Source organism: Cyprinodon variegatus, unplaced genomic scaffold, assembly GCF_000732505.1.
Source record: "Cyprinodon variegatus isolate N-32 unplaced genomic scaffold, C_variegatus-1.0 Scaffold52, whole genome shotgun sequence".
NCBI lineage: Eukaryota > Metazoa > Chordata > Actinopteri > Cyprinodontiformes > Cyprinodontidae > Cyprinodon > Cyprinodon variegatus.
The window spans coordinates 1,703,246-1,718,710 of record NW_015150505.1 but is presented as its reverse complement, the minus strand read 5'-3'; the positions used below and the strand labels follow the sequence as shown (position 1 = coordinate 1,718,710).

At 36.8% G+C, this 15,465-nt stretch overlaps 2 protein-coding genes across 4 annotated transcripts in view; one reads left to right on the top strand and one right to left on the bottom strand.

Moving 5' to 3' along the window:
• arhgef37 (Rho guanine nucleotide exchange factor 37) overlaps positions 1-7,155 on the bottom strand; it is a 43,592-nt gene extending 36,437 nt beyond the window's left edge. Inside the window, exons 1-3 of one of the 3 annotated variants that reach the window (XM_015371088.1) lie at positions 7,103-7,155; positions 929-1,113; positions 525-618 (exon numbers count right to left, since the gene is read on the bottom strand). Coding sequence is in view for 1 of the 3 variants with exons in the window: in XM_015371087.1 (XP_015226573.1) it covers positions 525-624 (100 nt within the window). In the remaining 2 variants the exon portion in view is untranslated. Of the gene's footprint in view, positions 1-524; positions 812-928; positions 1,114-7,102 lie in introns of those variants that run through there. The other 2 variants (XM_015371089.1, XM_015371087.1) reach the window with 2 other exon arrangements.
• A 2,446-nt stretch (positions 7,156-9,601) lies between these two features.
• ikbkap (inhibitor of kappa light polypeptide gene enhancer in B-cells, kinase complex-associated protein) overlaps positions 9,602-15,465 on the top strand; it is a 25,043-nt gene continuing 19,179 nt past the window's right edge. The window contains exons 1-9 of the mRNA XM_015371056.1: positions 9,602-9,706; positions 11,436-11,619; positions 11,708-11,860; positions 11,959-12,040; positions 13,257-13,337; positions 13,458-13,543; positions 13,644-13,834; positions 13,918-14,041; positions 14,153-14,246. Coding sequence (XP_015226542.1) covers positions 11,470-11,619; positions 11,708-11,860; positions 11,959-12,040; positions 13,257-13,337; positions 13,458-13,543; positions 13,644-13,834; positions 13,918-14,041; positions 14,153-14,246 — 961 coding nt within the window. The 5' untranslated portion in view covers positions 9,602-9,706; positions 11,436-11,469. The remainder of the gene's footprint in view (positions 9,707-11,435; positions 11,620-11,707; positions 11,861-11,958; positions 12,041-13,256; positions 13,338-13,457; positions 13,544-13,643; positions 13,835-13,917; positions 14,042-14,152; positions 14,247-15,465) is intronic.

Sequence of the window (15,465 nt, the reverse complement as noted above, 5' to 3'; positions counted from 1 at the left end):
CATCTAAAATCTGTAGGACAGTAGATCTTGAGGACCAGGGTTGGAGACCACTGCTTTAGAGTAACACAAGTTAAATTAATACTTGCGTCGAAAGTGACACACTGTAGCTTTAGATTAATTTAAGTCGCAATCTTTGCATCATAAACTCAGTTTAGCCACACATGCAACATAGAGGCAGAGGGAGGATGCACTGCTGAACAACCAGAGTCTATGTTGATTCTATACAATAAACAGTCTAGAATAAAACATGTTAGAATAGAAAAAGAAAACACTTTCAAAACATGCATCTAATTTAAATATTAGGAATCTGAGCAGGTGGAACAGAGTATTTCAATAGATATGCATATAGCTCACCAGAATAAAACAGTAACAAATGTTTAAACTTAAGAGATCTCACAGTTAAAAAATCCACAGTTCAAAGTTGGCCCAAAACTCATAGACAGACGGCATGCTATTGTCAGAATGATGGTGAATGTCTAACAGACACCATCACAACCTCTGAGGGGTGAGGAAGACATCTTTACCTTCAGCGAAATCCTGGTTCAGCTGCAGTAAACTGAGATCTTCCTTCCTTATCCTGTCGTTCGTGGAACGCCGAGCTGCAGAGGAAAGACGCTGCTGCATGCAAAACACAAACACAGCAGTGTAACTTTCTGCAGTGACTCAGACACAGCGGGCTGCTGCCCGGCCTCATGTGGCAGGAGTGTGTGTTAAAAAGAGTGTGGGTTAGGGGGAAAAAGTGTGCAAAGAGAGGGGGATGGGAGTGGAAAGAGGGTGGGATGGGTATTTAGTAGAGGAAATAGAGGGGAGGGGAGAAAACAGGGTGGCCACACACACACAAATACACACCAACGCACACACAGACACTTGTGCTGCTGAATAAGCTGACTGACTGCAGCAGCTGTTGAGAGGAGGAAGCTGCACTTACCAAGACTGATAACAATTGGCAGATCAGTCCTCACACAGGTCTGAAGGACCAATCAGGCGACACCATGAAAAGACTTCATAGAAAACTAAAAGGAGCCAATCAAGACGGGGCGCTAAAGTTCTCTTCTCACAGGAGACAAAAGCACGGTGGGACTTCCCATCCTCTTCCAACTGTAGAGGGACTGTCTGATGGGTGGAAACAAAAGATTTAAAGTCACTCCTCATTTTTCATCAGTTAAAAAGAAATGATTCTAGATCCCCCCCCCTCCCTATTTCTGAAGAATAAAAAAAAAAAAAAACACTTCACTTCCGAGTTATGCAAAACGTATAAAAATAAAATCACTTTATCTGCAACTGCTGCTCATTTCTTCAGTGCTTTTTTGGATAAAATACTGATTCAGTATGGCATCTATAATAAAGATATGCATTTTTGGATTATTTGCACATTGATAGAAAAATACTGTAGATAACCTTAAAATGTGGGAGTTTTAAGGGCAGATTACTCTTCTGCATCCGCACACATCAAATGTCGCTTGGGTCTGGTCGCGAACCAGTTTTGCTGGTATGCTTCTGCATGGGTCTGGAATTTCTAGGGATGCACAGCAGTTTCCTGCCAAAGCACTAGGGGGAGCCTATTCGAGAACTCGCGAGAACTTCGTCAGATGGTCACGAGAACTTCGTTTCGGCAAATACCTTGGCATCTTTATATAATTTGTCTGAGGCATCCTACAAGTGGTTGTACTTCCAAACCTCATCGATTAACCTTTCGTCATAGTTGTCCATTGTTCCTCGGTTTTTAAAAATGGCGCGCCCCGGCAGCGAATTGAGAAGGACTACTACACAGACAGCCGGAAAGGCATACCAAGGACCAATCACAGCTGCTTTTTGTCAGTGCACCTCAGCTGAGGTTTGCGCGGGTTTGTGACCGCCCCACGCATAGTCAGGATTTTTTTGAGGTGTGCGATGACGATTGCAGAACCTCTGTGTGGGGGGCGTGGTCGCCAGAGACACAGATTTGATGGTTGCAGACGCTACGCGTCAGAAGCATAAATTGGCCTTTAACCTAGTAGGTTAGAGCAGTGCGCTTGTGTTCTGAGAAGCTCGCAATGTTGATTGATTTAATGAATTGATCTCACAGTGGAGAAATGTACTTGTTACATCAGCTCAAATAGTTAAAGGATAAGAAGAATGTGCCAAAGGAAGAAAAAGATCCATGGGATATATACAGTATATACAGTGCATCCACATATGACAGCTTTTTTAATAGCAAGATTATTATACAGGGTTATTGCACAGTGTGTCCGCATGGGTATTTATGTAGATGGATAATTATATTTATAAATATATTTATTTTACTGGCTGTCAAATTTAGAGAAATAGGTAATTGCACAGGGTGTCAACTAACAATTGCTCATTATACATTGCACAAGTTATTGCACAAGTAAATGGTTGTGATTGTGCTTAGAAAAAACATGTTAGGCAGTGAGATACAAAAATGCTTAGTTTTCAAGTTTTTTGCCTTTAATTTTTTAGTATTATTCCCAATAGTAGTTTGACAAACATAAAATCAACATTTTATATTCGTTATTTATTCATGTCATCTATTGGTTGAGGATTATTTAAAAGTAGAGTGGTATACATAAGTACCATTAGAAATCCCCCCAAAAATGAAGCTTCAGCCTTAAAAGTTGCAATTCAGGTTTTGCTTCATTCTTCAATAGGTTCAAATAGTTATATTCATATCCTAGCATCTTTAAAAATTTTCTGGGACATTTGAATAGCAGAAATCTTTGCTGTTCTTTAGCAAATAACTGGAACGTGAAAGCGTGAGCAAAGCCAGACATAACCAAAGGCATTCACTGCAATCAGGCTGGAAAGATAAAGAATGAGGAAAGAAGGCAGCTGATCTTATTCAATGGATCGGCATGCCAGGTAGGAATGCTGCTATACCGTCTCCTCTTGCTCCTCTGAGAGCAGCTCAAGGTGTAGGTCAAACAAAAAACCAGTTTGGAAGCTAGAAAACCTTCAACATTGAATTCATAGAACCAAATATCCTCCAGACGCAAAAACCTGCTTTTCTAAGAGGAAAACTGAAGGATTCCCAGAAAACACTCAGCAGATGAAAACCAGCTGATCAAGTCTTTATAATTGTTGTGCTTTTAAAAGGCTTAATCAATCCCTGCATCAGTCTTTCACTAAATGCAAAGTAAATCTTAGAATTGCAAAGCGGACGAAATGAGCTTCCTCTTCAGGGTGGCTAAGGAGCCTGAGATAGGGTGAGGAGCTCGGTCATTCGGGAGAGGCTCGGAATAGAGCAGCTACACCTCCACATCGAGAGGAGTCAGCTGAGGTGTCTCAGACTCTTTTCAGATGTCTTGATCCACCTGGGGGAACACAGGGGACGACCCAGGACATGCTGGAGGGATCTCGACTGGCCTGGAAGCGCCTTGGGGTTCCCCCAGCTTTACTAGAGGAGGAGTCTGTGAAAAAAAATGTTTGGGAGTCTCTGTTGTCAGTGCTGTCCCCTCGACCCAGTCCCAGATAAAGCAGAGGAGGACGAGGTTCGCTAGTCACCATTTAGCTCAAACCACAAGCGACAAATACCCTGACTGAATAGGAAGGTAATTACAGTAATAATGAGAGGTTGAATGTCTGTAATCATTCTGTGTCAGAGGTGAGCAACATTTACTGGATACAGATCAAAAACAAGTGAGGAACCAATATCACTGGAGGAATATAAGTCTAATTGAATGGGAATGCTTAGTTAGGATAACTAAACCTCCTTTTTTTCCCGCACATGTCCTTCTTTTCATACCTAAAAAATGTTCAGGGGGAATTTCAAAATCGTCCAGGATTTTGGCCAACTACAGTGCAACAGAACCGAGCCGTCAGAACCGCTGTGAAGTTGGATATTGGATATTCAAGCTCTGCAGAGTTAGCGGGGTCTAGCAAGCGGTTGATCTGACTGAGGGGCTCCGATGTCGGCCAGCGTCTCTCAGCTGCTCCCACACGCAGTGGTGCATTTAGGGACCGTCAACAAATCTTTGAACCAAGCACTCCTGAGAAACAAAAATCAATAAATTCCTTATCTTATGACCAGCTAAGACAAAACTAATATATAATCATGCCAATAGATAACATATGTCTTGACTTGCAATTTTAAGCTATTTTCAGTTTTTAAGATATATTTAAAGACAAAAGTTGGGACTTTTCTTCTGAAGCTTCCAGGTCATGTGACCTACTGTGTCAGATTCTTTGTGAAATTGTTCTACTACTTTAGCCAGATGGGGCACACTCATTTTTATTCCATTTCAAGCCTTGGTATATTTTAGGCAGGGGGAAGCATACTGTCACCCGTTCAGCTAAACTGGCTTAGCTTGTTGAGCTCAGCAGAAAATAATACCAGTCATAATTGCTGCCTCCTTATTCAGCTTAAATATGTTCCTACAACTGGAACAACTTCATTAAAACATGTCACAAAGCATTTTGTCTTATTACTAACTTCAGCAGAATCGTGTTTCATTTAGATCCTTCAGTTCCTCTTTAGATGCCGACTCAGAGATATGTGGTTTCCTCTGCTGCTTTAGCTTTGTACCACAAACCATATTAAAACTGCACTGAGCAAAAGCCCTTGAAAGAACGATACCAAGATATCGCAGCTCACTGGGTTCACACGGAGGACATTTCTTTTTAGAACCAGAACATAATATGCATAATAATATATTTTATGCATTTTCTCTCAGTCAGGATTGGCATTATTGAGCCTAGCGGCTTTATTGATGCTGTCTGTGTGTTTTTGAAAGATCTGGTAATCTGATATTGTTTCTTTTCTGCGATCAAGAAATGAAACTTTGCGAAACTTTCTAATCAAAAAAGGTGTTTTTGGAGTAACTTTGCTGCTTTCTTACATTTTACATTTTTTACTTCTTTTTTTTTTTAATTGAGATCTAACATTTTATAATGTAACTTTTTTAAATTTCTCTTTTTAAAAAAAAATATTATGAATTCCAATGTGTTCAAATTGCATTTTACAGATTATATTTCCTTTATTTTAATCCCGATACAAACTCTCGCTCTTGACAAATGAAAATGTTGCGGCTGTCCAGCAGATCAGTAGAAATGCGTCTTAGAGCAAAAAAAAAGCCGTCCCATAGAAATAAAAAGAATATTATCTGTAAAACACTATTTAAAAAGAATGCCGTTCATAGAGCTTAAACCAAAAAAAAAAAAAAAGGAAATTTAAAAAAGGAAAAAAAAAAATAAAATATGAACAAATATGTATATATATACTGTGTATATATATAATTATATAGTCAAAAAAAAAAAACAGCAAAGTTACTCTCAAAACTATTTTATTAAGATAGTTTAAGCTTTTCTTTTCAAATTCAATTTCACAAAACATTTTCTTTACTTGCAACAATATGGAAAAAAAATCTCCATACGGATGCAGCCTTAAGTGAAAACTAAGGACCCACACTGTTAACTGGTTATAAAATCTTAAAGTCGTAGGGAAGACATATTTAAATTTCAAATCATTCTTGCCTAAACATGTATATAAATCTAATAGATATAGATCTACTCTTTATCAGACCATATTGTGCCAAAAGTTTTATGCAGGCCAGTTAGTTATACGTCAGCTTGTACACCTAAATTCGGCCAATCATATATCAAAGGTCATCTGTCAATCTAATTTTTTCAGTCATAGCATCTTGATTCATATGTTGCAGCTAATATATGCAACGATTGAAATAAGAAATTCCCTTCGACTTTAAAATTATTATGATTATGTCTTTTTAATGTTTTTTTAATTTCTCCTCATGGTTTTGTTACTTATAATAATAAAATGTAGACAGAATGTGGGATTTTTCTTGTCTGAATACTTGTAAAGATCATCCGTGAAGCACTCAATTTAAAACTAATTGAGAGCTAGAAGCACTATGCTGAGTCGGTGTCTTGAAGAACCACCAATCACTTCATTTGCCATCTTTACCATCTTTGAACATGGAGAAACAGAAATCATTTATAATTCCTCTTTTCAGAATAAACATAACTCGTTATAGTCAGACGGAGCACATTTGTCATTTTTCAAAGTCCTGCCATAAATTCCTGGATGACTAAGAATCTTCACCAGCACTTGCCATAAATTCTTATTTGAAGTGAACACTGACTGAGCCAGTCTAAAACATCCTTACCTAAACATTTATTTATACATTCCCTCCCATTTAAAAACAACAAACAAACAAAACAAAACAACTATTCTGATTCATCCTTTTACACTTCTGGCTAGTTAAGGGTTCATGTGCTTCTGAAAGGTGTACCTCCTTTATCCCTCAGCATGATGCTGCCACCACTATGCTTCAGCATTGGATAGTGATGCCTGGGCAATTTTTTAAAATAACTGATTGTACTGGATCTTTTAAAAACGTGGATGAATACAAATTGTGCACTTCTTAAAATGCCAACAAAATACATTAAAGATTGTTGTCAAGGTTTATTGGAAGGTGACAGGATCCACTGTAATAATGCTCATTAGTTACAATTACACATTTGTTTTATGGTTTTTTTTTTTCTGTCTTTTCCACTTAACCCTGAAACCAGAAAGAAAGGAGTGCAACTTCAGCATTTGAGGGACTGAAGAAGAAAAGAAACTAAAGATTCAGAGAATGTTCGCCTCCAATAATATCAACAAACACAATAAATACTGTTCTTCTAACATTATAAATTTAATATATCCTTTGAAAGCAATCTTGAAGTCGACATATATTGTTAATAAGCCATAATGTCAAAAAGAAACATTTGAATTATTATCTTTCAACCACCTTTTAGTTGCCTTTTCAAATTTATTGACACGTTGCTTTCAAACAGTTCTTATGTGCCAATTTCACACTTCAGTCATATCCTGATTCATTCCGACAGAGAAAATAAATAAGCAGAAACCACCTAGTATGGCAATTGGTTGGTTTTTCTTATGATAAATATGGATTTCTTCGACGGAACAACGACTTTTTAATAAACAACCTAATAAAAATCCCCATTACAACCTTTAAGGCAGCTGAGAAAAGCTCGAGAAATAAAATAAAGGCTTCGTTTCGCCATGGCCCGCGTGCCGACACGTTAACCAATAAATGAAAGCTTTTAATAAAAGACAAATGCGATAAAAAGATTTTTATTTTACCATGTTGTTATTCTCCTGTCATCGCGTATTTACTCCTCCTCTGACGTCCATATGCACACCTGTTGTTACTGAGAGCAAAGCACACAATGATGATACTACTTCCTGTTTGCTTACAAAATAAGAGCCCGAGTAGCCCTTCATAGTCCAAACATCTTTTCAAAATAAGGTTCTTTGTGAAGCAAAGCAAGAAAGAAACAATTAATTGTTTCTAAAAGAAGAAGAAATAGAGAACAGGATTAGGGCCACTGGAAAAAAGTGGCCCTAAGTTTACTGATTTTTACAGTTTATTTCAGTAGAATATGAGAAAAAAGTCAGAATTCTGACTTTAATCTTAGAATTCAGATTTTTTTCTCAAAATTCTGACTTTAATCTCAGAATTTTGGATCTTAATATAGATGGCCACCATGAAAGAAGAGAAAGGGGGCCGTCAGCTTCACTGACAAAGATGTGAGTTGTTTGGGAGGGCCAGTAACACATTGGTGGAAAAATGACTTTTTACGTGCCCAAGGGGTATTTCATTATTGGAAGAGCAGAAGGTGATTAAAACAAGAGAGTTTAGTCCAAGGGCATAGGTTTGATTTCAAATTTGGTAGGAACACTATTGGTCTAATGTCATTGGTCCTATGCAAAAATATGCATGCTCATTTTTTTATGCTTGACGGGAAAATCAGGGTGTATTTCGTTTAAGAGAAAAGCAGCATTTCTTGCTACATTTATACAAATTTTATAAGCACTACACACACTATATTCTGTTTATCAATGACTGAAGCTTAACTGGCTCTGATTGATGAGGAATTAGGACTTTTTTCCACTTTGAGAAGATTTGCATTTGAAATTACCAGCGACTAAGACAGTAGGTAAATCTGTGCCTATTTAACAGAATATAGTCTAAATATGTCTGTTATATGTGGATTTATACTTTTGTTTTATTTTGAAGATATAGAATTGTGCAGGGGTAAATAGAGGTAAAACCCACTCTTTTAAATGTTCTCTTTGTATCATGAAATAAAGCGAAATAATAGATTCAAAGGACGGCAAATAAATGTGTTGTATTTACATGTGCCCTGGAACTAGAAGAGGAACTCACACTGAACATTTAATATGTCAACCTCACTCTACAAGTTGTACATCTAGGCTGTAGATACTCTGTTTAACCCATTTCATGTATTTTATTTAGGGCTTAAACAATTCATTGGATTAATCAATTATTGAAATAATGTCAACAAATTTAGTAATCAATTAATCGTTAACTGGAGTATAGAGACTCTAAAACATGTCTTTAGCTCACAGAGCGACCTATGTAGAGCAGGAATTATACCAAAAGTGTAAAAAAAAATAATAATAAAATAAAAAAAAAATTTGCATTTTAGATAAAATATGTTTTCGTCTGTCAATATTCTCCATCCAGAACTCCTCTACTGCTGCAACAATGCTGTGTTGTAAATTATAAACATGTTATTCACATGTAATTGTTGGTAGGGACAAATAGGTCTGTGTGTCCCTATGGTCCCTATGCAAACCTACGCCCATGGTTTAGTCTCTAAAACAGACATGTCTACGGCTTGATGCTAACATGTTTGTTAGCTGTCAGAATTCAGTCAGAATTCTGAGAAAAAAGTCAGAATTCTGAGATTAAAGTTAGAATTCTGACTTTTTTCTAATATTATACTGAAATAATATTTAAAAAGCAGTTAACTTTCCCTTCTTTGTCTTTTTGTATAATTTTAAGCATATCTTAAATATTTATATGGGTGATTTTTTAACTACGGGCACTATTGGCCTTGCAAACGTGAAGAGAAAAAATATAATAAAATGTAAACTCTCACAATGTAATAGGTTAGCATAACTAGTCTAGTTTGAAGATTCATAAGAGAACACACTGATTTTTTAAGACAATTTGATGGTGTTTTTTTTAACAGATTGCCCAACTCGGCTAGCACAAATGTTATTTCCATCACATGTTGATTTCCGGTTAGGTTTGTACACAGATTTTCTGATTCTTCTTCTTTTTTTTTTTTCTTTTTTTTTGCACTGATGCACTTATATATATGAAACTTTTTCATCTGTAACATATTAATTCATATCATTCTCATAGCATTGGTTCATAAAAATGAAAAAGAACATGGGTTGATTTAGTGGATCATGGCTCATTATATGAAAAAATAATACACCAATACTCATTGCTCAGCATATCAAAGGGTTTTTTATATACAGAATTTTTTTCTTTTCTGAAACTTTATTTTCTGCATGTCTCCTTTATCGGATATATTTAAATAAAAGTCCGAAACATGCATTTAATTTGTGGCTTTTAAAGCTAAGATTATTTCACCATCCTCTTATTTTTACAGCAAGGGATCGTTTTAAGTGATGCTTCAGTGAGTTTTGGCTAAAAATATTGTTGCAAAACATTTATTTTTAATTTTAAAAGAAAAAAAAAACTATGATGTAGTGTTACTCCAAGTCAATAGGGGGCAACAGCAGCTATAGTGTCATCAAAACGAACCGGAAGTAAAGGGGAGAGAGTTGGACAGAACCACATGTTTGTTGTTGTGGTGCAAATGCTGGATTAACTGCAAAGCTTTCCTCCTCAACATACATTTTATGGTGAGATAAAACATTTTTGGGGTTTTTACTGTGCTAAAACTCTTAAGTTTAGCCTAGCTGGGTTATATTTAACTGCTAAACGTTAAGCTAACTCCCAGAACAAGTGTCGTTTTTAGCCCTGGTAGATCTTTGCCACTTTGCCTTGTGAATATTTTTATTTCTTTCCACTTTAGTAACATGTACGAAACCTGTCGACATCGATCAGAGACTTAGCAGCTAAAACGGTTTAGCTTTAAGCTGCAAAGTAAATATGCTGCAAAACAAAAAGAAATTGCTGTAATGTATTTTATGAAACTTGAAACGTTTTCATTGGTACTCCATAACCTGCCGTTAAAAACAGGATTTCAGCTTCCGGTTTATATTCTGACAGATGGGAAAATATGATTACATTTTCTTTGTTTTTGAAGTTGATCAGTTTTTGGGGGGTTTCTGTTTCTCCAGCTGCTTCTTGAAAAATCACTAAAATTCACAGTGGAGCTTGAATCTGGGAAATATTTTTGATCTTTCAGGTTTTCTACGAAAAATACTTCTTAAACTCACTCAAATGGAAACTGGGCTCAATTTTGGGCTGTTAATGATGTTTCTTCTTTTATCAACCCTCCATTCTTGGAAGCTTGAAGCTTTACTGAATGGGGATCATAATCAGAGATCACAGCTTTGCTCCAGTCTATATGCTTTAATCTTCCCTTTTTGCTTGATTGTAAAGATTTTGATGTTTTATTTTTTTCTGGGGTGAAAACACCTCCTCAGCTGCTCTTCCTCTCACAAGGGATTAGTCCAAGCTCCTTTGTCTAACTTAGCTTCTCACATCTACAAACCTCCTCAAGGACACAGCTGTTAATTGGAGAAAATAAAGTTCAGAAGCCAACATCACAGGAGGAGAGGCTGTTTGGTCCCTGAATGTCATAAAGTCAATGGAAAACATGGCCGCCTCACTAAAACGTGAGGAACAAACAGCTCTGTTCTATTCTGGTTTTTAACTAAATGATAAATGAACTATTTCTAACACAGCAGGGTAATCATTTGATTATTTCTGCTAATTAAACTATGGAATTGATCTCAGAGCTCTTTTTTATTTTCAAAGATAAAACGTAATGAAAGTTGATTAAATTGTTAAAGACTGGAATGCGGGCTTTTCTAGCTTCGCTTTTTTCTATCTGCGCAGTTCTGACAAAAGGTTGTTGGAAATGAAGAAAAACTTGGTTATGAAAATCTTGTACATGTGCTGCTGACAAAATTACGAACTAGTGAGCTATGATTATAAAAAAACTAACTAACTGATAGGCTGCAATGATGACAGAATCAAAAGAAACTTAAGACTAAAACATTAGAAAAATAACTATGATAAAATATATATATGTATAAAAAGCTTATAGAATGCTGAAAAAAAAACTATAGCTGATAGTAGTAAAAAAAAAAAGTGGAAAAGAAGCTAGTTGGCTATAATTACGATACAATAAAAAAAAAAAAACTAATAGGCTAAAAAAATGAAAATAATTAAAATAAAAGTGTACAAAAAAGACCAATAAGCTAAAACATTAAACTGTAAATTCGATATGTTAATAAAAAACTAGGTTAAATAAAAAAAACAATCTAAAAGGATATAAAGGAAACAGAAACCCAACAAAGCCTAGCAGGTTACAATAGAGTAAATTAACGCAATTATTGATATTAATTCTTTAGTGTTGCAGATTGCAGTGTTTAACATGTTGCTCTGACCTGGTTTCAGATTCTCTTTGGTCTTCAGGACTTCTTGAGGTGAAATGAGGAATCTGAAGCTGCTGAAGAGCCTTCAGTGCTCAGAGCTGCAGGGTCTTGGCTCCCCGCAGTGTTTCTCTGTGAGGTCCGACACCGGGTCACTGCTCATCGCCTCTCAGTTCTCAGTCGTAGAATATAACCCTCAATCTGGCGAGGTACAGTACTCCTCATCTCTTTGTATCAAAGATGGCCGGCTCTCTTTGATCAGACTGAATGGTTTCTTTGTTTTTGTTCTTCCTTTAGGTTGTCAGCGAAGCTTCGTTAACGGCAGACGGTTACCTTCCAGAAGACGGCAGCGGGTTGGTGGTGGGACTGCAGGACCTCGCTGAGCTTCAGTCTGCATGTTTGGCCACAGCAGGCGGTGATGTGGTTCTCTTCAACCTCAACACCAGCCAGGTGGGTAAAAAACTGTCCAACTTTTTTCAACTTCATGTGTTTTAGGATTATAGCTAAAAAGGAATTCTGATTAAAAAAATTTCTTTTTTTTCTTACAGTTGGAGTGTGTTGGCAGCGTGGACAGTGGTTTGACATCTATGAGCTGGAGTCCTGATGAAGAGCTCGTCATCCTGACCACTGGTCAGTAAAATGTCAAACAGGAGTCTTTGCAAACAAGAAACGTTTCTTCTGGGGTTATGAGAAAAAATCAATTGTGTCAAATATCAAGATATTCCATTAGACAATATAAGTATTGCTTTAGAGTACGGCAGAATGGATCGTAAATGTAGAAATATTTACAGCCAAAATTCTGCTTCTTTGTCTGCTTTTATACTGGGTTCCCGTGGGTCCTTAAAAGTCTTAAAAGGCATTGAATTCTTCAAAATAAAATTAAGGCCTTAATTGGTATTAAAATGTCTTAAATCAGTGTTTCGTAGGTCTTAATTTTTAAAACATCATAAATAGGATTATTTTTATTCCGATTTATTTTTGTAATCTAAATAAAACGTTAAAATTGACAATAAAAAAAAAAAAATAAATAATAATAATGGCTCGCCATTATTTGTTCCGTCCCGATAGCGGAACCAATAAAAGCGTTGTTGTGGCCGGGACATTTGGAAGATGCTCCATTAACTTTTTGTCTGGAAAATATGAGCAAGTGTAAATGTAACCAAAATTGTCTATCCAGCCAAGAGTTTTCTCCATGGCTAAAACCAGTACCAGGGGACATATATGAGGTACAGTGTATTTTGTGCAAGAAGCGATTCAAGCTCGAAACGATGGGAATTAAGGCAGTGGAGTCACACATACGAAGCACGAAACACAAAGCGTCAAAATGGAGTTACCGAGAAACAGCCGGTATTTCTCGGTTTTGTTCCACCCTTGTCTCTGCAACGCCTCCACTTATCACCAAATCAATCATACTAAGAAAACGATACAAAGAAAAATAGCTGCAAAAAAGACTTAGCACTGGTTATGTTGTGGCTTTAAAACTGATTTGTTTTGTTCCCTGCTAAAAGAAAGTTTGTGAGTTCAGTTAAGTAATTGTTAAAATATATCTGTCATTTGTGTGTTTTTAGCTTTCTTCCTGTATGGGAAGCTTTTCAAAATTTGAAACATTAGTGCAGTGGTTTATGTTAAAATCGAATTGTGATGTGTATCGTATCACCCAATTCCTGCCAATTCATCCCTTAGTTTTTTCTCAGTTTGGAAAAGAAAAAATAGATCTAAGAATTTGGAAGTCTTCTAAAGTATGAGAGCAATGTTTGGATTTTTATAATTGATTTCTTACACCAGAGTTCCCCAGATGAAAACTCCAGAAATCCTCATTGGTTCCATTGATTATCTTTGTTTACAGGACAGGAAACTGTTATCATGATGACCAAAGAGTTTGAGCCTGTTACTGAGGTTGGGATCCACCAGGAGGATTTTGGGGAAGGTACCCTCACTTCAGATCACAACTTCTCTTAGAAAGCAGTTTGTTTAGTATTGAAATATATGTTTGCTTTGAAATCTTCTAGTGGAAAACTGCTCTTTTCTAAACGCTCTGTTTTTGTAGGGAAATTCATCACAGTGGGTTGGGGGAAGAAGGAGACCCAGTTTCACGGCTCAGAGGGGAAACAGGCAGCACAGAGGAAGATCCAGGTTAGTGATGGTTGGTCTCAGACTTCAGGCCTGCTTCATAAACAGGATTTATTGAAACAACTGTAAACCATTTCTGTCTGGTTTGAATGTTTATCCACAGGATGTTCAGCCAGCCGTCGCCTGGGACGACCGCAAACCCAGAGTAACGTGGCGGGGAGACGGTCAGCTGTTTGCCGTCAGCGCCATCTGTCCCCAGACTGGAGCGAGGAAGGTCCGAGTCTGGAACAGAGAGGGCGTTCTGCAGGCCACCAGTGAGCCCATCAACGGCCTGGAGCAGGCACTCTGCTGGAAGTAAGAGCCTGGATTAAAAAAAAGCTGCTTCTACATTTCATTCCCATCCGTACCGGAAGCGTAACGCCTTGTTTACGTTTCAGACCTTCCGGTAGCCTGATTGCCAGCTCTCAGCGTCATCCCAACAAACACAGCGTGGTGTTCATGGAGAAGAACGGCCTGCTGCACGGAGACTTCACTCTGCCGTTCACTAAAGACCAGGTTAAGGCATGTTGAAGCTCCAGTTATTTACTCCCTTTAAAGCAAAATAGTTTATCATTTTTATTAACATGTTGTGATCTTAGATCATCACTGTGGTGCGTTTGTGTGTGTTTTTAGGTAAAGGAGCTCCTGTGGAACATCGACTCCTCCGTTTTGGCTGTTTGGTTGGATGACTTGGCTGCTGGAGGGGATGGAAAGCTCAGGAGTTACAGTAAGCTCACATTGCACACCTCAAAAACCAGACGTTAGAAAGAGGACATTTTCATAGAATAGAAAGGATACATCGTTGAGTTTTAGAGGAGCTGAGCATTGACACCAAATGACACCAGTGTTGTTCACATCCATTAGACAAGAGAAAAAATGCACAGGTGTTTTTTTTTTTTGTCACCTGAAGGAAGAAATTATAAATATTGAAATACTTTTGAACAGAGAATCTTAGATTTTTAACAAATAGATGACTAAGATCAAATCATATTTACTCCAGGTTTGCAATTTATGTCACACTAGACATACATTTTGTCTTATTTTTCTTCAGTGGAGTCTGTGATGTGGTTTTAGGTGAACTTGGCTGTTCTTTTTGTGATCCATCTCGATAAACCTTCGCCCCATTTCTCTCAAAGCAGTTAGGATCTACAGAGCAGCTTTGGATTGAATTTTGTTCCATTATTATTTAAAGTAAATAAACTATTTTCTAAATGGCAATTGGAAAAAAAAATGCAATCCTGAATTAAAACTGTAAAAAACTTTCTAATAAAAGAAAGTTACTGACAGTACCTTTGCTGTTTCTTTAGATATTTTTTTTTCAAATATATTTTTGTTTTTTATTTATTTTTTTTTCAGATTTAGATTTTTTTTCACATTTTATTTTACCTAACATTCTGAAAAACACTCATTTGAAAATAAAACTTGAAAATATGAAATCTGTGAAAAAGAAAAAAGAAAATAAAACATAAACTATATTTAAATTTTTTTTTGAAAAAATCAGAACAAAACAGAACAAAAAGCAAAGTTACTCCAAAATCCCGTTTTTGATTGAAATTTAATCCGTAAGCAGGTGAGCCAGAACACGCCGTGTATCCCGCCGCCACTCGCCCTCAGAGGCGACTGTGGTAAATAAAGTCACACTCATTTGATATGTACAGCAATTGTAAGGCAAGTATGGGGGGAAAAAATGACCTTTTTAAATTTAAAGCTTTAGTATCGACTGACGGGAATTAACAGATTGAGTTTAACTGATGTCATCCTGGCCTGGATTCAACAATCAAATATGGAATATTTAATATTAGTTGATATGTTTCATTCTTAAAGGAATAGTACACCCAAAACATGATTAGCCTTCATTTTCTACTCACCCCCATGCTGAACAACACTCTGGAGTACTTTTTTGAAATGACTTCGTTTCGAGTAAATTCTGGATGCTACCCACTCAG